Raw genomic sequence first — 24,511 nt, 5'->3', positions numbered from 1 at the left:
AATAAATCACAGTTTTGCATGTTGCAGAATGTTTAAACCCACATTAATATGGTGACTAAACGATCTTGATAATATCGTTTCTTCTTATTTCTTATTACTGAAACTGCAAAAAAGGCTGTTTTTCTCCAGAAGGGTCTTTGGAAATTAAATTAGGGACGAGGGACATTAGGACACCAACACTCAGCGTGTGTTAAAGGGTAATTCTCTGCATGTTTTCATCCTACTCTTCGTCCTCTTTTTCTTCTTCTCCTAAAACAAATCTGTTACATGTGTGTAGGTATATTCTCCCTCCTCCTCCTCCTCCTGCTCCTGGTGTTAAAGTGCTGATGAAGCTGGTGAGCGATTAAGGAGTTGCTCCACAGATGTTCCCCCTGTGATTGATAGCTCCATTTATTGTCTGAGGGCTGAATGTAATAAACTCATTAGCACACTCCCTGGGTAGGAGGCCTGTCTGTGTGTGTGTGTGTGTGTGTGTGTGTGTGTGTGTGTGTGTGTGTGTGTGTCTGCTGTCACGACCTACAGTGTCCAGCTCGTTCCCTCTGACGGCTGATTAATGGAGGTTTTCTTCTCTCCGGGGTGAGTCGGTCGGTCACATCTCTCCGTCCTCCTGTTTGAGATTCACTGAACTCGAACAACGAAACCTCCGCCCTTGATTTACTGGTTCTTGCCGTCTTCTTGGTCTCATCTACTCTCTAATAAAGCAGAAAACCCCACCACATGAACCAACCTGAACTTTCCGGAGAGCCCGGGAAAGCTTGTTGATTGGATTTCTGTAGGGAAACTGAGCGCCGCAGCCTCCTCTCCTTCCTGCCAACCGGCCGTCTGTGCTTGTTTTTTGGACTTTGTTTCTGTTTGCTTGCCAGATTATTTTTTGCTCTCTGCAGTGCTATCAATAGACCGTCACATGACAGGCACGTGTGGTCCATGAGAGGATGCTGGACCTGAACCAGGCGGCCCGGCCGGCGTGTTTACTGCTCTGCGTGGAGGCCGCTGCAGGGAGGACGAGAGCAGCAGTTTATGTAGTTTATGACCCAGATCTAAAGAGGGCCGGCGGGGGTGAGCACGAGTCTCTGCACGATGATTTCTCAAACCAGAGCTCCAGTAAAAATGGAAAAACCAACTTTGCATTATATTGTCACCGTCTCAATGAAGACAGATATGTAGCATCAAGTAAGTCTGCTCGTTTTGTCCTCTGAAGGAACCAAATTCATCGTGCTTAAAACAGAAAATATAAAGTTTGTTGGTTTAAACTCGATCTCCGATCCTGCCGGCAGAGCACCGTCTTCCTTCTGGTTCAAACTCGTGAAAGAATTGCGAAATCACACGATAACATAAACGTTAAACAGAGCAACACACTAACAACAGTTCAGTTTGATTATGCGTCATGTGGAGATCAATCCGTTATTTTTGTGCTTCTACCATGGCTGAGTACTCTACTTAATTAACAGTGTTCTTTTTCCAAGGGAGTATATACATGATGTTTTAAAACCAGACTTCATGCAGCCAGTGGAGTCGCCCCCTGCTGGACATTAGCAGCATCAGATTTCGGGCCTGTAGGCTACATCCACTTCTTATATAGAATCTACAATAAAACCACAGAAGAAAAGTAGTTCCTTGGTAACGTTTAGCTCTAAATAAGAAGAAAAAAGAGAAAACACGATGTCCACATTGTGAGGAGTTTTGCATAGCTGTGCTCCTCTGGAAGCAGAAAGCCTCTCAGCCAACCCACTAATCTACTTCTGCAAAGTGTCCTCCAGCTGAAATGTAGGCTGTTAGCTTAAAGTAAGGACTTGTGACCCATTTACACAGCGGCTAACTCACTTTTAGCCCTCTCTGCCCTGAGAAAGTGCCGGACACATTCATGCAGCTGGCCCTTTCGCCCGACCGTCACAGCTCTCAACCTCAATTCCAGTCCCAGCTGACTCTCACATAATACTGTTTTGGAGTCGGTTTGTTCCTCAGGAGGGAACGCAGGCCTCATATCCGCCCCATTTACACCAGGAGCTGAAATCCCAAAGAAGACAGAGGAAGTTATTTTAGTTTCTGCCCGAGCTGTCGGCCTGTTTTAAATCTCACAAATGAAATGCCTCCGTGTTCAGAGGGTCGCTGTGTGACTTCTTCCTCACCAGCATCCTGAATGCATCACTGCTGCTTAAAACACACGGTCCAGTGGTGCTTGCACCTTGTCACGTCAGGGTTTGTTTGTCTTTCTGTTCCGTACTAAAATATATATAACATATATATAACACTATTACTCCTTTAAACAGCTTGAAAACATGTTCATGCTCTCTAAATGTCACGTAATCGCTGACTCTTTATGAAAGAATATCAGATGTTTCCTTCCATGTGAGCCTCCTGTCAGGCAGCCACAGGTTTAATTTATTCACTACAAGACTTTAAAAGAAAGAAAGACTACATTTTGTCACACTTAAAAACATTTTGGTCACAGACTAAGACTTAACAAAGGCAGGATCACTTTTTACAAGACTATAATTCAGGCTCAGATTATTTCCCATCATGCTCTTTGTGGAAATTCACAAGAAAAACAAACAATGGAGCAGATTCGTGTGCAGTGGTTCGTGTAAGCTGTCGTGATTGAGACCTTAACGTTAACTGTGTTAGCCTTACGAGCTAGGAGGCTGCTAGCAAGGCATTTCCTTCCTCCCCACTTTAAACTAGTTCACTGGAGCTAATGCTAACTCTGTCAGCAAACAAGCAACTACTATGGCGTCACATCCAGTGACAGCAGCCCTCCATGTTTTCTGGGTTTGCTGCTTCCTGTTTGATGCTGGAGAGTGCTCCTATTTGTTGTTGACAATGTTCACGTTGTTGAACTTCACTTTTTTATAAACTGAGATTAAAGACTTCGGATTATATCAAACATGTTCAATTCTATCAGAATGTCAACAACAAAAAGTGGTTTGATGTCATCTTACACCAAACAATCAAGATGAAGCTGTTAGCTAACTAGCTTAATTAGCTAAGTAGCTAACTAAGAAAGCACCAGCTCTGTGTGTTTACTGAGTCCACTAGTGTCACAAAATCTATTCGTTGTTTATGAAGGCTTATTTACTTTGTTGTTGTGTTGTTGTTTAGGTAATCTGATTCTTGGTTCAGTGAACAGGACCTCGAGGACGCGCCTGCAGCTTCATCACATGTGTGAATGAGAAAAACATGAGTGACGCCTCTCAGTGGGTTTTGGCAGATTTCCTGTCTAACACCCACCCCCCCCCAAAAAACACACACACTCCCACCATCTCCCGACCACACACACACACACACACACACACACACACACATTTTGTTCATTGTGGACAGCTGGTACATTTCAGCTGACTGCTTTGTTACTTCTCTTAATTACACATCTTTTTTAATCACTAACCACTTTTCTGGTGGATGTGTCTCAAATTAAGTTTTAACAATAATTCAGTCAGGTTTGACTGTTCTGGTGACTGGTTTATTGTAGGCTGTAGCTTTAGCAAATGAGCTAACGTTACCTCCATGCCTTGTAAGAAAAGGCAGTTTCAGTTTGCCTTTTAATACGTCTTAGGCAGTTTTGCTTAGAAACAATAAGCGGTGCATCGAAGGTTGTCCCAATTCGAAGGCTCCTTCAGATGCGCCCGACAAATGCGTCCTCCATTCCTCCAAATAATAAAGTTTATAAATCCACTTCACTGCTCGACCAGCCGCCCATCCAGGGGGGTCCGATAGAAACAAAGGAAGATCCGCCAGAAACATTCACTCATTCACATACCTCCACTTCGCGGCTCTGTACGCGACCTCCATATCAGTTGTCTGTCAGCATTCATCCAGCGAAATGTTTTGACAATGTAAAGGCAGTTATCCCAAACTATCTAGCTGCCCTCTGGCTTCAGGTATGCCGCTTGCAGTCAGACACGCTTTATTTTAACCAAAAAAATAAAAAATAAAATAAAAGAGGGATCCGACAAGAAATTAAAAATAAACTTATTTATTTTGGAACAAACTGAAGATAATATTACAACAGCCCCAAGTGACTATGAACGAAAAAATAAACAAAAGCGGCTAATTAATATGTTTAAAGAACGAATCAAGATGCGGTCAAAAAACTGTGTGACGCCGCCCTACCTGAGCCAACCTGAGCTCTAAATGGCCCGATGAGTTAAAGGTGCGCAGACAAAGAAAAAGGGCGTGTATAGTCAGGTAGGCAGGCAGATTACCATATTAACGATTAAAGAATAAACCTGTGAAAAATAATTAATGGGGCAAAAGAGATTAATTTGGCTCCTTCACCTGTCGGGTGCATCCTTTGCGGCCCAACATATGCCGAGATGCATTGTGCGCCAATTCAAATGAGATGATGGACTTTAACGCGGCCGAGGAATACACTTTTAATAGTAACACTTTTTGGTTTCAGCTCGGTCGAATAGCTCGCGTTACACATGTTTAAAAAACGAAAGGGCCCTTGAAACAAATTATATAACAGGTTAACTTACTCAACGTTAGTTATGCTAGGTAATTAGCTAGCTAGCTTCCTGCTGCTAGGCGACAGGAGCAGCGTTTGGTGATGCAAGGGTAAGGGCGGGAACAGCTGTTGACACAAACTAGAATTCGTCCAGACCGTCTCATTTCAGTTCGGCTTTAACGTCTGCGCAGGCTATGAATGGAGCATGCTCCAGACTGCCTCCTTCGAAGGCTGCAGGCCGCAGATTGGGACACAGCTATGTGCCTACAGGCTAAAGCTAACATGGTAGCATGCTAGCTGACAGAGGCTATGGCTATAAGATCCTCAGTGCTGGTTGACTGACACTGAATACGTCTAAGGATTTGTGTGACAGATTGAGGCTGAAGCTCGCAGTTCACGGGTTATGATATCGTGATAACAGACTGAGAACTGAGCTAACAGGCCTTAGCATGGTGCTAATATACTGACGCTAAAGCTAAGAAGTCATGATATTGTAGACTGGAGATGAAGCTAATATTTCTTAGGTCGTTCTAATAGATTGAGACTTAAGCTAACAGGTCATAGTTTATGATATTGTGCCAACATGGCCCCACTCATCATGCTAACAGACTGATGCTAATAGTTTGTGATACCATGCTAACAAACAATGGTAAAACTAAAAGGTCAGGTCATGACATAATGCCTACAGACTAGAGAAGAGACTTTTGATCTCAGTGAGACTTTTCCTGCTTAAATAAATGTAAATAAAAATAAATAAATCTTGGCTGTATTCAGAATGAGGAGCCGCTCACTGGTAGAGAATAAAATCTTATATTTAAATGTTTATATTTAATTTATTTTTCTGTGAAGTCACTGATTACTTTTGCTGCTGATTTGTTCACTAAACATTATTGTTTGCATATATAATATCAATTGACTTTATGTAATTTATTTAAATAATACCTAAATTATTAAAGTGAAAAACTCCCTCTGAACATAACACCTTCACCGATTGATACGAAGTTACAAGGGGCTTCTGGGTAGTGTAGTTTTTTTTGCTAGTTATTCCTGGAACCTGATTTTGTGCTGTCAGGCTGTCTGACTCCATAATTATTATTTCACTTTCATGTGAAGAAGATTTAAAATCAAACCTCGTTCTGACGCTGTCTGAACCCCGTCCAAGAGCCCCTGCTGCTGTCTGACACCCGGTTTGAACCTCACACAAACAGATCACGTGTCATTAAAAGGTTATTTTAATTTCATCTGACTCACATCGTTACATCACATGAACAAATAAACAAATACACGTCTGACAGCTCCTCTTCACGTTGTTTTTTAGTGATACGTGCTGCCAGATTACCGGATGAAAAGCCTATAAAACACGAGGTGAGACTGTGAGAGGACTCTCTAAATCCCGCGGGAATTCCTCCATCTCGCAGGCTTCCCTCCATGCATTTTTAATGAGCAGCTCGCCTGAAATCTCGCCTGCTCCTGTTTCTTCCTACAGGCGATAATTGCTTCCCAGGATTTTTTTTTCACTTTTCCAGGAACTATTGTGTCCCGTCTGCTGCTGCCGAGCTTTTAAAACATTATTAGATATGTTATATATCAAAATCTGCCCGAAGTCTATTTTAATTACATTGTCGATGTGATTTTACAGTTGTTTTTTGTTTCGTTTTGACACATTACGATAAAAATGAGAGTAAGAGTAAATTTCTGAGGATTATAAATAACCTTCCCGAACGAAAAATCACCACAACATGCTTATTTATATTTTTATTTACTATCTGTATTTGTAGAAGGGGTTTCCCTTTGAGTATTTTTATTTTCTTTCTTTTTATTGTGCCATAAATTTACTTACTTAATACTTCTGGAGACATTTTTTATTAGAGTCCAGTACTGTATTAAAAGTGTATTGAGTTTAAATTGGAGAAAGAAAATAATCGATAATTGGCTCGTCCTTTGGGCACAGCTGAACAGTATAACTCACTTTACATGCGGTTTTCTCCCCAAACACATATTTTTATACTTTTCCCGACATTCCTCTTATTAAATAGTATAAAGCATGAGTTCTGTTCTTTCTGGATATCACGCATTTCCGTCATGTGCGTGATTCTCTGCAGCTTTTAAACGCCTGTAAATTAAAACGAAGATGAAGGAACTTTCTTTTCTTCGCTCCCTCTGTCTGTTTCAGGTCTATATGTTTTATTTTTATCCCGTGAGGAGCTTCCTGGTCTGCTAACAGCAGCCCGTCTCCTCCCTCACATCACATCACATCACATCCATATTAATGCGGAAACGCGCGGCGCATGCGTTTCCCCCGGGGAGCCCGCAGCACGCGAACTGGGGCTCTGCTGAAAACCTGCACGAGCTTCATTAAACCTTAACGACACTATACAGGGCTATAGAATGACTTTAAACCTTTATTATACGATCTGTGAGGCCTTAAAGGGATAATAACTGTGTGTTCGTGCAGCTAAAGGCTTTAAAGACACAGAAACAGAGGTTAGAATCACTGCGAACTGATACAGAAATATTTTAGCGATATTATAGTGACTAAAAACTTAACTGCAGGTGACGTTATATGTTGGGGAAAATAGGCATAAAGAAAAAATAAACCTATGGGCCAAGGGTAGAGAAATGGTGTGCTTATAAATTATTCTTAATATAATAAGATCATTTTAAAAAATTCTATAGAGACATAACAAGACTATTAAACGAGTATTATTGTATAAGATACCATGAAGCACAATAAAGCCGTGTATGTGGCCTGTAGCTTATATTAGCTTGGCTGCATATCCCATAATATCCACAGTTACACTGTTTCTTGGTTTATATTCCTTTAAATTAGAGCTTTTTCATCACGATGTTTTTATCTTTGTATATAAAATACAAAAGTCTAAATAAAATGACGTGTCACATATATATATGTTTTCACAGAGCTTATATTTGGTTGCTTAGATCCCCGTAATAACCACGCTTTATTCTGTTTTGTTATGTCTTAATATTTCCTTCTGCTCAATGTAACATGATCTGTTTGCATCCTCACGCTATTATTTTGAAATTCTAAAATCAGTCCGTTCCACAATCTCCCCCGTATAAAAAAAATGTTCGTTCTTTATTATTCTGAATCTAAATGCACTGATATCCAAATATCTTCATTTCTTAATTTTCCTCTTCAATGAAAAAAACACCTGTTTTCATGCCAAGGAGGATTGTGGGATATTTGAGCCAAACAAAGTTTGAAAAAAATCCCAAATAGAGTAAAATCAGCTTTGATGGATCGATAAATACCAACAATGTAAATGTGGAATCACCTTGAGAGTTTTCTTTATATCACGGTCAATAAATATTTATTGAATATTTTCTCCTGCAGCATCTCAGTGGAAGATCACAGGAATATTAAATCGCCATTAAACACAAAAATCATCTTGTTGCAGGATTTGTTTGAACCACATCAGAATCATGAACGACTAAAACGTGATGGTCATGTGGAATAATTGTTCAATTTAAGATGTAAACCAGTTTGGTTTAAACGTTTTGAATTATACCTGTTAGACTGAATAAACATCGTCCACCTCAGGACCGTCTCCCCCTCCTCCTCCTCCTCCTCCTCCTCCTCTCGATCGATATAAACTGAGTAGACGTGTGGCAGCTCAGGGACTCTCCCTCATTAATAATGAACACACTCCAAACCCCACCGTCTGCGTGTGTGTGTGTGTGTGTCCATCAACCTGAGTGCATTTTTCAAAATAAAAGCACACACTTATTTTCAAACATTAGTCTTTTATTTATTACTCTTTATCGTTGTAGCAATCTTTTATTATTTTTTTTATATCTCAGTAGGCCTATAATCTGTAAAGTATCAATCTTGTTAAAACTGTCTGGGATAGACGATCTATAATAGAGCTTTTTTTATCTTTATTTTCTCAAAGTCCTTTGATATACATATTCTCTTGTTAGATGATTTTTGGAATAAGTCCTTTTTTTTCAACTCTTTTGTTACGCGACATCCCCATAAACAAACAAAGAGACAAACCAACAAACGAACAGAAGTACACATCTTTTAGTCAGAAGGCAGTGGAAATGTCATCTGTGCCTCAGCCAAGAAATAAACGACCTCCTTGAATTTATTTACCGTGTTTATGTAGTTTACGATGCTACTGTACTGTTGGGCTTTTAAATCTAACATACAGACCTAAAATAATATATCACCTCTAAGGTCGTCTAGTATGGGTCACTGGCATATGGGGGGGTGCTAAATGGCAACAGTCATATCTCTCTTGAGCCACGGTTTGATTTTTTATAGCTACACTGGCCATGAAGTGAAGTCTTCGTATTGCTGTCGACTTTGAAAAATACTGTATTTCTTTTCTCCAGAAACCGTTTAGCTCACAGATTCATTCATTTCGAACACGTGGTTCTGCTGAGCGGGGATGTGGCGGGACAGAAGGAACATTTAGAAATCAACCACCAACATGAACTAAAGTTAAATATATTTTGTTTCTACTTTCACATCCAAAAGGTCCTGGTAGAGTTTCCATCTGGCTGATGTGTCCTACAGCAGTTTACACTACTCACGGATCTCAGGAGATGAGCACAATGGCTGAAAATACCAAAAATCAACAATAAAAGAAAAGAAATGTTTGTCCACAGCTACGAGGATTTACTTCATAAAACACGTTTAACTTAAACTTTGATGACATGGTTTACTTCTTAACATTTCTTTGTTTGAAGGTTTCTTTAAAGCCAAATAAAACTGTTAGCTAACCTGACCCAATCTGCTTTGGCTACTGGTAAGCTAACTGCACACAATCCCATTAGCTGCTAACGCTAACATTGTCTGGTTAAGCCTCTAGACTGTTAGCCAACCTGATCTGGTTTGGCAGCTAGATAGACTTGTTAGCTAACCTGAATCAATCTGTTGTTACTGATGAACAGAACTATTAGCTAGCCTTAATCTGGTTTAGCAAAATGATCAATTCTACCGTTGTTTAGCTGTTAGGCCTGACTCTTAGCTAGTCTTCATCCATCTTCTTTATCTGCCTAACTGAACCATCAGCACGCCTTACACATTCTAGTGTGGCTGTGTAACTGAAATTCATCCAGCTGGTTTAGTTGCTAATCTGAACTCTGAGCTAGCTTAAATCAGTTTGGTTTAGTGGTTGAGGTGAACTATTAGCTAGCTTTAATCAACCGTGTTTAGCTGCTAAACTAAACTTAGGCTAACTAAGCCTTTATCTACGTGGTTTAGCTGCTTAATGGAACAATTAGATAATCTTAATCAATCTGGTTAAGCTATTAAACCAAACTCTTAGCTAGCCATAATCAGTCTGGTTCAGCATTTCAGAGTTTGTGCTCATTTCCTGAAATGTTTCGCGACGGTCTGAACTGTCATCATGCAATTCAACATCAGTTTAAACTGTTCTTTTATGAAAAGCAGGCTTTACACTCTCAACGACATCCCTGCACCTCCGAGCTCAGTGGGGGAAAAAGGCTACGGTCACACCAGAAACTGGAGAGTCTCTTCGCGTGGCGTCGATTTAGCTAGCCAGTTCAACAACCGAAAGAAAAATACTATGAATTTAGGAACACACAGTTCTGGCACAGGATTGACTGCAAGCCAAGCTGCATGGGTCAAAGGTCAATATTGTCATTCCAATTTGCTTTTAGTCTATGGAGGACATTTTGCAAAACCGACTTTGCCGATGACGACTCCATTCAAAGAATAGTGATGAGAGCTGGTGTGACCGTGGCCTGAGCACAACAAACAGCCAATAACAATACAAATATCACGTCACCATTCAGTCCATCAAACCTACCGGGCTCAACACAGTCAACTTGGCGCCATAAAAAAGGAAAAACTGTCCGTGGTGGCGATGAGGCGACTGGCGCTGGAGGCCTCGGCTTGTCTTATTGATTTTGTGGAGCTAAGCTGGGCCTCGCGTTACACATGAATATGTTCGTCAGGCTATATGGCAACCCTAATATATAGCCTGGTACTGTGTCAGCACCCTGCAGTCACACAGTGCTGTCTAGGCCTAGCCTACTAAACATCAATAATTCATGGTTGACTTTAATACTGTGTAATTCCACGATTGTAAGCGGGTGAGGATCCATCAAATTTTCATCATTGTCATCATTTCAGCTCGACGGCGGGTTGAATATTTCATGTTATCGACCTCCGGGTCAGGTCAGCGTGTGATTGGATGATGCCTGCAGATGTCCCAGGAAGGCAAACCAGACCGCTGTACAGAGATGTCGTAAAAATCCAGTTTGGTCGAGTTTTCTGGAGATGAATTCAAACTTGGAGTTGTTGTATTTTTTCAGTATCGAAGAGCAGCTATCACTCTTTTTCTATTTTCTTTTTTCATTTGTTTTTCCTTTTTTTCTTCTTTTCACTTTGTGTTTTTATTTCATGTTTTCCTTGTTTCTGTTAAAACGCCAGCCAAGTCAGTATGGTGGGCAGTGTGGTTAGGACCAAGGCGAGGCCCCTGGCGTCGGCTGATCTGGGGGCCCCGTTGCCGCCACAGAGTTCAAACAAACTCCCACGGAAATCCAGGTTGCGGGACTCCTTTTTCAGTTTCTCCCAGAGGTCCGTCGCTCCCTCCTGGCAGTCCGCCAGCGCCGTCGTGGCACAGGAGTGGAAGTTATCCCAGTAACTGGCAGGAGAAAACACAGCAAGCGTTAGCACCACGAGCCTGTGACTGCAGTGGGAGGCTGGTTTGAAACTGAATGCATCATCTAGTCAAGAGGCAGAGCCAAGAGTGGAAGTCATCCCAGAATCTGGCAGCTCAGAAAACACAGCGAGGAGGAAGCTTATGAACACACAGCCGGTGAAGTTTATATTCCAGTGAAACAACAACTAAAGCAAGTGTGGAGCCCCGAAGCATATTACTACTCTGTCTTTTCCATGAGTGCCGGGCAGGAAGACAAACACTGCAGACAAAACCCCGGGATTCTGTCCTGTGAATTATTCTAAGATTAAAAACATTATGGTCGTTGTATTTTATTAATCTAGACTTTCAGACTCAGTATCCAAATGTAAGGCCAAAAAATAAACTAGGAAATGATTTTTACACTGGAAGTTACCCCAGCCAGTGACAGATGACTTGATAGCTCTACAAGAACATTAACAGTTGAATGAAATTATTTTATAATCCAGTAAAGGCTTTAAAAACTGAGACTAAATTAAAAGACAAAGTGGGAGTACTTATACTTTATTAGGCCGTTAACACTTTCAGCTACATCTTACTTCTCTGCACATTTCAGAGGGAAATATTGTAATTTTTAAAACTCCAATACATTTAATGTAGTGCCTCTTACTTTGTGGATTCAGTAGTTACAAACAGAAACACATCAGTTTGCAGACGATGCAGCGTTCTCTGTTAGACAGATGTATATAATGTAGTTAAACTTTCCCTGTTAAATCCCGACGGTTCTCACTGCAGACACATTAAATACAGCAGACGATGAGTCGGGTCGCCCCGCCGCCATTTCTGCTTTCTGCATTTTAGCTTTTGTTTAAGTCAGTGACCTGGTTTAATGATTAACAAACGCTCACGTTGGATGGTGGCTTTGGTCTACGAATGGGTCAAACAAACATCCAGGAGACTGTGGTTCAAATCAAGAAAACAATGTGGAAGTCTGACCTATTCAACATAATGTACGTCAGCTACGTACCATTCAGAAATAAAGATTGGTACTTATTTAAACCCAGACGAGGAGCTTTGGTGGCTTCACGAAAACCAAAGAAAGGCGGGCGAGTTACGTCTAAGGGTGTTATCGTTGCACGTTCAAATGTCAAAGTTAAGCAGCGTTTTTTACTCCTAACTTCACAGACTTTGCGTTTTGATAATTGCTAACTTGACCGCAGCCCTGCACCTGAAAAAACGCCCCTAGAGTGAGTATTTGACGGAGTGGGAAGATGCTGGAGGAAACAGTGATGATGAGGCAGGAAGTCGATGACCAAACATGTAAATTACCGTGAGTATAACTGAGATCATGTGACGTCATCTGCTCCCGTTTACACACCTGACATGTTTGTGATATGAAGTCATTTCTTTAACTTCTCCTTCCTTTCCCTCCCTCCCCCACCCTCATTACATTTTCCTTATCCCTTGCTTCCTAGCCTTCTTCCCTTCCTTCCCTTACCTCCTTTTCTCCTTCACTTTCCCTTGTTTCCATCCCTCTTTCCTCTTTTCTCAGTTATTTGCAGGCAAGATGTTTTATTCATACTGAGGCGGCGGCGTCCTCTCTTTTCTTCTTCAACTCTTTTCCTCCATCTTTCCTCTTCGCCCTGATTATAACCTCCTTTTTCCTTTCTTCATTTATTTTTTTAATGTTTTATTCTTCCTTTTAATCTGTTCTTTGTTTGTTTTGGCTCCCTCTCACTCTTTTTTTTTTGGTCTCCATCTCAATCTGTTCATCTTTTTTTCCTCCTTCCTCCTCCCAGATGATGTAAAGACGACACCAGCCTGCTCACCGACGCGTGCTGCCAGACACACACACACGCACACACACACACACACACACAGCGTATCTAATCCAATCTTCCAATCTGCTCTTATTGATGTTGACCTCCTGAACCGAGCCGTGTCGATGCTACCATCTCTGAGCAATTAACGTGTGTGTGTGTGTGTGTGTGTGTGTGTGTGTGTGTGTGTGTGTGTGTGAGGAGGCGTATTAACGCATCCCTCGTGCCACGCCTCAACACCGCTGTGATGGAGCTGTCACTGAATTAAAAAATTGTGTGTGTGTGTGTGTGTGCAGGGTGGGGGCTTCCTGCTGCAGCGTGCCATCTGGTGCCCACCCGGTTTGGGTGGTGGGGTGAAAGGGGGATAAAAGGGGGGTGTGAGGGTGGGCGTCAGCTGGTTGGGAAGCTCCCTGCTTTGCACATATGCACACCCCCAAACCTCTGGACCCCTCAGGGTTTCACTTTAATCACTCATATTATTGTCAGATCAACATTATAACAAACGATTGTGTTCCTGAAGCTGAATGATCCTTTTTTTAATCGTGTCCGTCACCAAAATAAGAAGTATAAACTTACACTGGCACACTGAGGATCCCTGCAGTCAGTGTTCAGCTTCAGCGCTCTGAGCTCAACTTAGCAATCGTGACAACAAACACCTTTTAACATACACGGGTCAGGTTAGTGATGATTAATAATTAGCTACAGTTAAAGTTAGTTAGTTAAAGCGGACGGGGAAAAGATCGTGGTTTACGTTCACATAAGTCAAGTACGTAACGTTACCTCACTAATGAACATGTGTTCCTAATCTATCTTCATTTAGCCACTAGATACCTGGTGAGGTTGAGAAACAAGATGGTTCAGGTTTACAGAGGGGGTGTCATGCTGTTTCACATTTAACACACACACATATATAACGTTACAATGTTCAGTGTTCAGACTCAACGCGGGTGAAGTTTCAGATCTGTAGGTGAAAGTGTGTTGGAGTAATCCCCAGGCTGCTCAGCTCGGTCTGCAGGCTGCTGTGAACGCCAGGTTTCAGCCAATCAGAAGAAAGCAGGCTTGTAGGGGCGGGGTTTCCTAAAGGGACAGAGCTGACTGAGTGGTTTCAGGCAGAGGCCTAATACCCCCCCCCGCCTTTAAATGCTAACATATTACATCAGTCATTCAGCTGAAGGCGTGTGTTACATACGTATGTAACTCATCTAAACTACAGGGTGCATGAAAGCTTTAACATGTCAGTCAGCAGTGCAGTGTGTGTGTGTGTGTGTGTGTGTGTGTGTGTGCGTGTTGTGATCTTACCTGCAGATCGTGTGCAGGTTCTTCTGGTCGTCCAGGTCCTGGGGATAGTTGGCCATGTTCTCCCCCAGCTGAAGCAGACAGTCTGAGAAGCCTTTAAACACAGAGTCACACTGACCTGCACTGACCAGCACCGTCTGCAACACGGAGACTGGAGGAGGAGGAGGAGGAGGAGGAGGAGGAGGTAAGGAAACAAGGGAAGGAGGAAGAGCAAAGAATTCAAAGTTAATGATCCTCTCTTTGAGTCCTTATTTTAGGAAACAGGAAGGCCTCTGAATAAGTTTTATTTATACTTTAACAGAAGTCACAAAGTGATTTATCGGACGATGAAAATATCATCCAAAAGACTTTGATGAATCAGAGCTTTTAAGATAAAAGACTTAAACACGTTGCAGATGCTATTTTAAACCTTGTTTTGGCTTCTCTCACACTTTATTTGAGGAGCTAAAAGTCACGAAGCATTTCTCACAGTAATTTTTCTAAAGCATAAAACAGTGTTTTTTATTGATGAAGCCATGATGTTATTTTACCTAACTTTTACTGAGGTTGGCCAGATTGTCGAGAACAAACCTCTGTCAAAGACTGGTGTCTGGTGTCCATATGGGATGCACCAGGCGTTCAGCTAACTCCAACATAAACTCATCCCCTGCAATATGAGACAGAGAAACTGCCCCTGATGTCCGGCACATTGGAAGTCTCGCTGTAGAGAAGAGCAAGACAGTCTGTCAGACTTTCACCCCAAAGCTCAGCGACCTGTCCACAGTTCTTTTTTCAGCCCAAACAATCATGTCCTCTCAAGCCTCACCAAGTCGTTTTGGTGCCTGATCCGAATCAGCTGCAAATGTTTCACCTTTAGCTCACGTCAGAAAGAGATGCTAAAGTGCACCTTTAGACGACAGAGGGTACCTAAAGAGACACTGATAGGTTGAAACAGACTTTATGGGAAGCAAAAAAGTACCTTAAAAAATCGCGAAAAAGTGCTATAAAACAGATACTGATGGAAACCTTAAAACCTAAAGGACTATAAAAGAGACGCCTCAGAGAATCTTTGAGCAGAGGCAGAAAGTTGCCTTAAAGCTGAGGCCAAAGGGTACCTTAAAGCTTAAGGGTACCCTAAATTGGACAATGAAGGGTACCTTAAAACAGATAATACAACAGTTGCATAAAGGACTATTAAAGAGACGCTAAAGTGAATCTTTGAGCAGAGGCAGAAAGGTGCCTTAAAACAGATACTAAAAGGTAAAACAGTACTTACAGGATCCCATAAAAGAACAAGAGTAGAATAAGAGTATCCTTAAATAGAAGTTAAAGGGTACCTAAATGTAGAGGTTAAAGGGTACTTAAAAATAGAAGTTAAAGGGTACCTAAATGTGGAAGTTAAAGGGCACTTAAAAATAGAAGTTAAAGGGTACCTAAATGTGGAAGTTAAAGGGTACCTAAATGTAGATGCCTTATGATGACCTTATGATGTATTTGACGACCTCAGATTAGAACGAATTGAGCTTCCATCTAAGAAAAAATAATTTCAGTGTTAGCAATAATCATTTGTGTCTGCTCCAGAATCCTGCAAAGTAAATGTTGTGTTCGGCAAGCTGGGTCCAAAAACATATGGCAGCTGTAGTGAAATCCTAAATACTTCATTTGTAATGTGACAAAGAATGTTTGAATGTTTGAAACCGCGTGCCCTGGTCTAACGTAGGAGCTTAACCACCTCAGATTCATAAAATACCAACATGTTTGGATGCAGTCCGGTGGACAGTAAAGCTCAAGGTTTGTTTGTGGGACATCGTCTGTGTTAATGTGACAGTGACGTACAGATGTTTAAAGCAGTCACTCCTCAAACTGATCAGTGACTCTGTTCATTGATGTCTTTGCTTCAGTCTGACGCTGATCGAACAGCAAACGATTGATTGATTTTACAGCTGCAGAAACACGAAACATCTTTTTGTTTCCTCAAACCAAAACGTCAAAAATATCTCACATAGTTACAGTAAACTGTTTAATCACAGTTCAGTGTGTGTGTGTGTGTGTGTGTGTGTGTGTGTGTGCCAGTCTCCTCCCTCTTTCACTTCAACAGACGGAAAACACACCTATATATATTTAAAAAACACATCACGGGTTGCCAGGTCTGACACGCCTCCTCCCCCCTCAGCACACACACGAGCAATAACACGACACACACGCCCCTTTACACCACCTCTGTTAACTCACTGTGTGTGTGTGTGTGCGTGCGTGCGTGGTTCATTAAGCAGCGGATGGGGCTGATTGATTGGTTTGGATAATAACACGCCTGCTGTCCGGTTCCACTCGATCAAACTGAGGACTAACACAGCGTGACGTGTAGGGCAGGACACGGCTGTTAGAGGAGGACGGACCTCTGTATCCTGACTGAAGAACTACAAAAACTACAAATTAAAAACTACAACAAAAACTACACATTCGAAACTACACATTAAAAACTACAACAAAAACTACACATTCAAAACTATACATTAAAAACTACAACAAAACTAAATGTTAAAAGCCAAATATGAATCAAAAGCACACATAAAAACTACAATATAGACTACTTTTAAAAACGTGCTGAAACTATCATACATAAACTCCTATAAAATGACATATAAAAACAACATACCTAGCTACATAAAAAAGCTATGGAAACTACAAACATATATTACACAGCAGAAAATAGCTACAGTACAAAATAAATGTATAAAAACTACTGTAAGTTAAAGTGCAAATAAATAACAACTATAAATGTATACACAAAAACCAGACATAAAAAACTACTTCACTCCACATCTGGGGCCTACATTACCCACAATCCAACTCGCCTACAGAAACTTAGTGGCTGAAGCAGTAAGATAGATGTAACTCCACACACATGTTATTTTCCTTTTCAAACTTGTAGTCCCAAACAGGCGCTGACTCGAGTGACATCACTCAAGGCGCTCACTCGGATGTGGAAGATAGCTGCTGTTCCCCTTTAAGGTGACCTCTACACAACTCTATTGACCTCTTGGTAAACCTGCACGCTCCCTTCACTTCTTCTGCACTTTGACAAACTTAAATTAGATTAGAACAAACAAACGCGTCATGAAGACAGAACATGTTTACTGCGTGACATCAGCATGTAATCATGCCGACGAACGCGGGGCTGTTCAAACGGGGAAAACTTCTGTAACCTCTTTAGATATAAAACATAGTATACCACTACTATACTATAACCACAGCTCATTCTCACCACGCTGCCCCTGGTGGCCGTACGCAGCATTACAAGCTGTTAACGCCTCTTTGTTGAGACTGCTCATCTCTGCTTGTTTGAGTCAGACCAAATTGTTGATAATGGACGACTTTTCTCCTCAAATAATCTTTTTCTTTGTCTGATTATTGGCAAATTAGCACTGTGTTATATAAGATGACAATAAGAAGATTCATTCAGCATTAATGTTCTTCTTTCTTATATTATTTCTCCATTTAAAGTCTTCAGGTGCCAAAAACCCACCAGAATCTACCTGCTGACTACTGAAGACCCTTCTGCCTCCATATGGAGGCCAGTTTAGCTCCTCTCAGTTCTTCCAAAAACAGTTAAAGTTCCTGCCTCGTTTTAATCCCTCCGGCCGTCTCACAGAAACTGATCTTGTTCCAGTCAAAATACATTTTTGTCCAGATGTTATTTTCTCATCGTGAATTACCAATCGTCAAAAACGTGAGTCAGGGTCATGTAAAGACAACAAGGGCCTAAAGATGTTAGAAAGTCCATTTCTACGGAAGCCCTAGGCGGACAAGCATCCATGCATTTTATTTACTCCGTTTTCCGTCCCAATCTCGGCTTATTCATCTCGTTATCTCGAGATAACAAAGCCGGTTTTCTGGTTTATAACGGGTCATTTTCAGGCTGCTGACTGTGATGTCACAGAGCAGGACGTGCTGCCATCAGCCACTGACGAGGGAGATACGAGCTCTGATCATCTGACGGTACGCTGGTGCAGCGCTGTTATCTCGAGATGACGCCAACTGAAATGACTCGTTATCATGGGAAAACAGGGTAAATTAAATATACGGATACATGTCCACTTAGGGCTTCCGTACATTTCACTTTAACACATTTTTTTCATCAAACAGTTACAAATGTTGTGATTTAAAATAAGTTTAAAGTTACGTTAAATGTTTCTGAGAGGAGATTTAACAGAGCGTCAGCACAAAGTGACGAGTGTGATTACAGCACCTGATGGCTGCAGTTATACCTCAATCTTACATTAACAGGCTTTTATGATTGTTGTTGTTGTTGTTTCATGTCTTAATGTTTGTCTTCTTTTTGTTTGTAATACTTCGAGTCTCGCTCCATCCATATAGTATTTAGTCTACTGTATGAATGAGACCCCCTCCCCTCTCTCTCCCTCTCTTTCTCCATTGTCTCTGCTGTCTCTCTCTCTCTCTCTCCCTCTCTCTCTCTCTATTTCTCTGTCTCTCTCTCTCTCCCCCTCTCTCTCTCTCTCTCTCTCCATTGTCTCTGCTGTCTCTCTCTCACTGTACGGAGGAGGCATTACATCATCTCAAACACGCTGCACGCTTTCTCTTTCCGTCTCTGCAGCAGTTTGCTTTTTGTCTTTGCTTCGGTTTAACGAGCCAATCAGCTGCGAACAAGGTCACCAAAATAAAATACATGAATGAAGAAAAAATCACTGCACTCCTTTTTAGTACTTTTATTCATTTCAGTCGCTTTTAGTAAAATTCCTTCAGGCTCTTTGTGTATTCACATGACGGATTTATTATTAGTAAATATTTGTTATAATAATATTGAAACGATCTGAATCAGACAGGAAATTAAACTTTATTATTTTGTTCCTTTCTGTGTTTTTACGCGCGTGTTTCCGTTTGTCTCTTATTTTGAAACATTTGTAGATTTTCAGTCCAGCTGCAGACCGGCTCCGGGTTTTATCCGTTTTGTTTCTGACCTCCATCTTTTCATTCTTCATCCCTCAATCCTTTTTATCTTTTTAATATTAAATATATTTCATCCATCTTTCTTTATATTTTCATTTGTTTTTATTTTATTATTTTACCTTTTTTTGTTTTTTTTTATCCTCTGAGTGAAACCAGGACAGTCCCACCTCACGCGCACAAACGGGGACGCGCGCAGCTTTTTCGTTCACGCCTCCCACCATCCAGCACGCTCGCACTCATTCACCCCACCTCCACACACACACACACACACACACACTGTTGCCTGCAGTGCATCTCCGCCAAAAGCAGCGTGTTGTAGCTTCCTCAGCAGACACACCCACCTCCAACACGCACACCACGACGGATGTAAAAACGTCCTCTAAAAACAGAATTACAACCATTTTACAAATGAACATAAATGTTTCTAAAAGCACTTCTCCTAATATCCGGCACAATAAGACATTTAAATCTCGTGTTTGAGGACACATTTGTGCAGAAATTATTTTTCCCGCGTTTCTGCTGCAGGTTTGAAAATCATGTCGATGCTTTTTATTCGGTTTGAAGGTTTTGGAGGGAAATTTTCTGCAGAAGCGCGCCAAACCTGCGACCACAGCAACCGGAAATAAAATCAAATCCCAGAAGTCAAAGTGAAACAAAGAGTGAGGAGACGACCCTCGTCCCGCAGGAGCGTCATCCGCGGCAGATAGGCCTACATGTGGAACGAGGGGAGGGAGGGCTGTATTTGTAATGCAGACTAATTAATCGATTTCATTCGATTTCCCTCCGTGTAATAATCAGTGTGTGAAATAATTCAGCAGCTCTGTGCCCGCGTGCGCGTTTAATGTTCGGCCTCACCTCGTTTCAGAGTTTAAAAAAAGCACATTCAAAACAAAACAAACAAATTCATCTTTATTTGTTTTATAATTCTACATTTTTATTCTGAATAATCTGAACATGATCTCTCTCTCTCTCTCCCTCTCTCTCTCTCTCTCTCTCTCTCTCTCTCTCCCTCCCTCTCTCTCTCTCTCTCTCTCTCTCTCTCTCTCCCTCCCTCTCTCTCTCTCTCTCTCTCTCTCTCTCTCTCTCCTCTCTCTCTCTCTCTAACAATAGCACCGGGGAGGATTCTGCGTCTTGAATAATTCAGCATTTCTCTCTGCCACCAGCTCCACACACACACACACACACACACACACACACACACACACACACACACACACACACACACACAGCCCTCCTCCACAGCATCGTTATGCAATGCAACAGCAGAAAACAACAAGCATCTCCATATTTCTCCTCTCTCATCTCCATTTTATGTTTGCAGTGAATTTTCCGGATATCAGACGCATCCTGGGTTGTTTTTTTTCATCCTCCTGCAGATTTGTGCACGAAGCCTTTGCAGGTTAACCTGCACGCTAAATAACACGTGATTTTTATTGTAAAAATAGAGCAGGCTTTTTATTTCCCCGTCGTGCACGAGGCGGGTGCACGGGGACGTTTTTGCGCGTATTTGCAGCGAAAATGGAGGAGATAAATTCCATCTTTTTTGTCGTTTTTAAAAGAAATCAGAGCAGAAGATAAAATAAAGATTAAACAACAAGGAGATGTTGTTTGAGCGGAGGCTGCGGGTGTGCCGGTGCTGCTGCAGCCCCGCATACTGCGGCGGGAAGGACGGATCCTGCACGAGCTGCAAACCGCCAGGAAATGCTCCGGTTCGACATATTTAATGTCTAATTTCTGCCTTTTTTTGATTTAATATATTCCGGTAAAACGAGCATTCAAACCGGCTTTTATTCCGTTAATGAACCGTCTCTAAATCTGCAGGAAAAAACATCAAATGTGCACTCTTTTTATTTTCTGACGTTTAAACGTTAAAATCAAATTAAATCTTTAAGGTGAAAAAATTCAACAAATGTCTCCAGTTTGGGACAACCGAGGTGCAGAGAGGAAGGGGGGGGGAGTGGGGAGGGAGGGAGGGAGGGGGGCATTCCCCTTGTTAGCACACACACACGCATGCACACGCACGCACTCGTATCACGCACACACTCCAAAATGTGAAGTGCATCCCCGTTAAAACGAGCTGCTGCTTCATTACGAGCCAAACCAACACGGACACGTCTGCAGACCAAAACATTAAATATCCATCAGAACATTCGGTTTTTATTTTAAACCAATTTAAGTTTTTTAAGTTAAAAAAATGTGAATTTATAAATTTAACAAAAAGCTTGTTTGTTCTTTTTTTCAGCTAATTTAAGACAAATGCTTCAAACCTCGTTATTAAAAGCGACTGTCAGGATTTTATTTCGTTCTTTAATTATTATTAAAATAAAAAGCACCTTCATGTCTCATGTTGACCCAAAAATCTGCGTAAAAACGACATTTCTGCTTTTTAAAAGCGAAGAAAGCAGCGAGAAAATGTCGCTTTCTGATCCTTCAAAATTAATTCCTGCACACAAACCAGAGAAATAAATCTGAAGAGTGTTTCTGTGGATTTCTAATGTGTCACATTAGTTTGTAAAAAACGAAATACTCACCGATGTGTAGAGCTAGAAAGAGAGCGAGGCATCTGGAGGACCAGGTTACTCCCATCCTCTGCGTCCTCCTCTCACCATGAGAGCACACAGTCACAAAGTTAGAGAGCCGCACATTCCCCGCAAACACCCGCAAACAGCAGCTACATCCAACACTCTCCTCTTCCTCCTCTTCTTCTTCTTCTTCTTCTTCTTCGTCTTCTTGTCTTTCCTGTGTGAACGTGCACTTCTTCTGCTGCTGCGGCTCTGCTCTCTCTCGCGCTCTGCTCTGCGCTTCCTGCCTGTTTTACGCGTCTGGAGAGAAAAAAGAAGAGAGAGAGAGAAAGCCCCTCCTCCCTCTCCATCTCTCTCTCTCTCCCTCTCTCTCTCTCTCTCTCCTCATTATTATTTGGCCTGTTATTATTATGATCTCATCCTTTTCTGTATTTTGTTCTCCGTTCATTTGTTTTGTTTTTAGCTCCCTCAGTTCATTTGACTGAAACCAGTGTTTCCTAAAAACCGGATTAAACTTCCTGTGGCGTCATTTTTTATTCAGGCAAATTCTGGACATTTTTCTGACACATTTTTCCAGAAGAATCTGTGAACAGACGTGAGCTCATGTTGTGTAAACGTTTGAATAAAGATGTATTGAGTTTAAATGCACTCAGAAGCTTTCAGCTGCCTCTGACGGCCTTCAGATAAAGAAATGAGATTCAAAGTTCTGGCAGGAAAAAAGATTTTTATGATTTACATTTGTCTCTATTTTTACTGAAACAATGAACACAAAAATCCACACAAAGCCAGAGCTGCTCGTCACCTCACACACCACCAGCCTCAGCATGAACACGCTCCATCACAGGGGGCGATGAGATGATCGGTACACTTGAGTATCGTGATATTATGTTTATTGATTCGTATCTTTTTTTTAACACAGTTTTGTTGTTTTATTTGACTGTGGCGCTGTGATGTCACAGCCACTTTTTAAAACAACAAACAGACCGACTGCTCTAAATGCACAAAAAGCTTTTATTGACTCAGATCTATATTTATGTTTTTTATTCTTTATGCTGACATTGTTCCTAAAAGTGCAAAATAAACCCTAACATATCACCGTGCTGACAAATGATTATATTAGGTTACTTTATTTGTACCGGTAGATTTAATCCCGACCCCTGTGTCGCCATGCGATCATATCACCAGACAATGTTAATAAGCACAATCATCAATAACAGAGACAGTAAAACAAAAGAATAAAACACAAACAAAATGTTTTTGCTCAGAGACGGATCCTGTTTGTAGGTCAAAGAAATGTGCAGGCGATGGTTTAGCTCAGCGGCTAAATTAGACTGTCGACTGTCTGCTCTGTCAATAAAGGCAGAAAACAATAATCATTAAATAAATAAATAAATATGTTTACAATCACGTACATGTTTTTAAATATATATGTGATGTAAGCGGAATGACTTCTGATCTTAAATGAAGACAAAAGGTCACCTGACGTCTCTGTGGTTCTTACTTCTGCCACTAGAGGTCGCCACCCTACATATGGTTCATAAGGATCAGTCAGAAGGAATGCTGCTTTAATGTGTCTGAACCCGCCCACTGCAGGAGGATTTGCTCTGACCTTTGACCTTTAGAACAAACCACATAGGGAAGGAAATTCAGAAATGGATTTAATTAGAAAGATCCACATAAATGTGTTGGTCAGACGGTCAGTGGTGGAAGAACTCAGATGTCAGTAAAAGTACCGACACCGTTTGACGTGCTTGAACTTTACATCCACTTCAGGGAAATGTGCGTTTTACTGCACGACAGCTTTAGTTCGATTACTAGTTCAGCTTCTAAAATTCAACATATGTTTGAAATAATGACGACTTTACAGTCTGTTGATATGCTCAGTGTCGTAGCATAGCACAGGGAAAGCATCCCTACAGAGACAGACCTTTTTTATTATGATCATTCTTCAGAGCCACCAGACTCTATTGACAGAAACAATAATTTTACATGACATACAATGCGAGCTGCTGTCAGTTTGTTTGAGTTAATTTTTGACTTTGGTGTTTTAAAAGGTCATTTCAGATCCAACACAATATCAGTATAACACACAGTTACACAAAAACTAACCAATAGAAGCAGCAGCAGACCTGCAGCTCCTGTGTCCTGTGAGCTTAAATCACTGTTTTTCTGAATGGAGTCTGGTGTGTGTGCAGAGAGCGATGTAACGTCTGTGTGTGGTTAAAACAATCATCTTCCTCTGTAACAAAAAGGTCTATCTCTGTAGGGATCCTTTCTGTCATGTTGTCACACACTTAGAAGAACAATCTGAGCCTGTCAGTGGAAACAACAAGAACTTTTAGTGGACGACCTTTGACCCATCAAGGATTATGTTGCAGCCATTACAGCCTGCTTCACTGCTGCAGGATGAACACATCGACTGGAGACATTCAGACACTTTGTGTACCTGTGAGTCATGTAGACTACAAAATATGTAAAAGCCGGACCCAGGTGTTTGTGTGTGTGTGTGTCTGTGCAGATAAAGAACATGTGGGGGATCTCGTCTTCTCCTGCTGACGTCAGCTGAATCTGAAACAAACCCTGTCTCTCTCTCTCCTCCATATTAACACAGATGTTTCCCTGAGGCGATGCAGTGCTGCAGCAGGAGAACACACACACACACACACACACACACACACACACACACACACAGAGATAGTAATTGGGTCCCCGGACAGTTTCCAAGCGTCTCAAATCTGAAAACATTTAACTCTTGGACAGACACAAAGTGTCCCGCTGGGTGGGTGTGTGGGTGTGTGTGTGTGTGTGTGTGTGTGTGTGTGACCTCCTTGTGTGACTTTGACTTTG

General features: G+C 41.5%; 1 protein-coding gene across 1 annotated transcript; it reads right to left on the bottom strand.

Moving 5' to 3' along the window:
* Positions 1–8,189: 8,189 nt before the first annotated feature.
* Positions 8,190–21,955, bottom strand: nrn1a (neuritin 1a). The gene is made up of 3 exons (XM_069667234.1): positions 21,674–21,955; positions 14,199–14,346; positions 8,190–11,085 (listed from the first exon to the last, which is right to left on the bottom strand). The coding sequence occupies exons 1-3, from the start codon at positions 21,726–21,728 to the stop codon at positions 10,860–10,862; spliced, it is 429 nt and encodes a 142-aa protein (XP_069523335.1). The 5' UTR covers positions 21,729–21,955; the 3' UTR covers positions 8,190–10,859.
* Positions 21,956–24,511: the final 2,556 nt, after the last annotated feature.

The sequence above is a fragment of the Semicossyphus pulcher genome, unplaced genomic scaffold (genome assembly GCF_022749685.1).
Source record: "Semicossyphus pulcher isolate SPU_LCO1_2020_fin unplaced genomic scaffold, fSemPul1.0.p SCAF_18, whole genome shotgun sequence".
NCBI classification, from domain to species: Eukaryota; Metazoa; Chordata; class Actinopteri; order Labriformes; family Labridae; genus Semicossyphus; species Semicossyphus pulcher.
This window is presented reverse-complemented; position numbering and strand designations above follow the sequence as displayed.

Coding starts and splice junctions, on each gene's coding strand:
- nrn1a (XM_069667234.1), bottom strand. CDS start 21,728: ATGGGAGTAACCTGGTCCTCCAGATGCCTCGCTCTCTTTCTAGCTCTA. Junction 14,347..21,673: donor CTTTCTAGCTCTACACATCG/GTGAGTATTTCG, acceptor CTCCTCCTCCAG/TCTCCGTGTTGCAGACGGTG. Junction 11,086..14,198: donor AACCTGCACACGATCTGCAG/GTAAGATCACAA, acceptor TTCTCCTGCCAG/TTACTGGGATAACTTCCACT.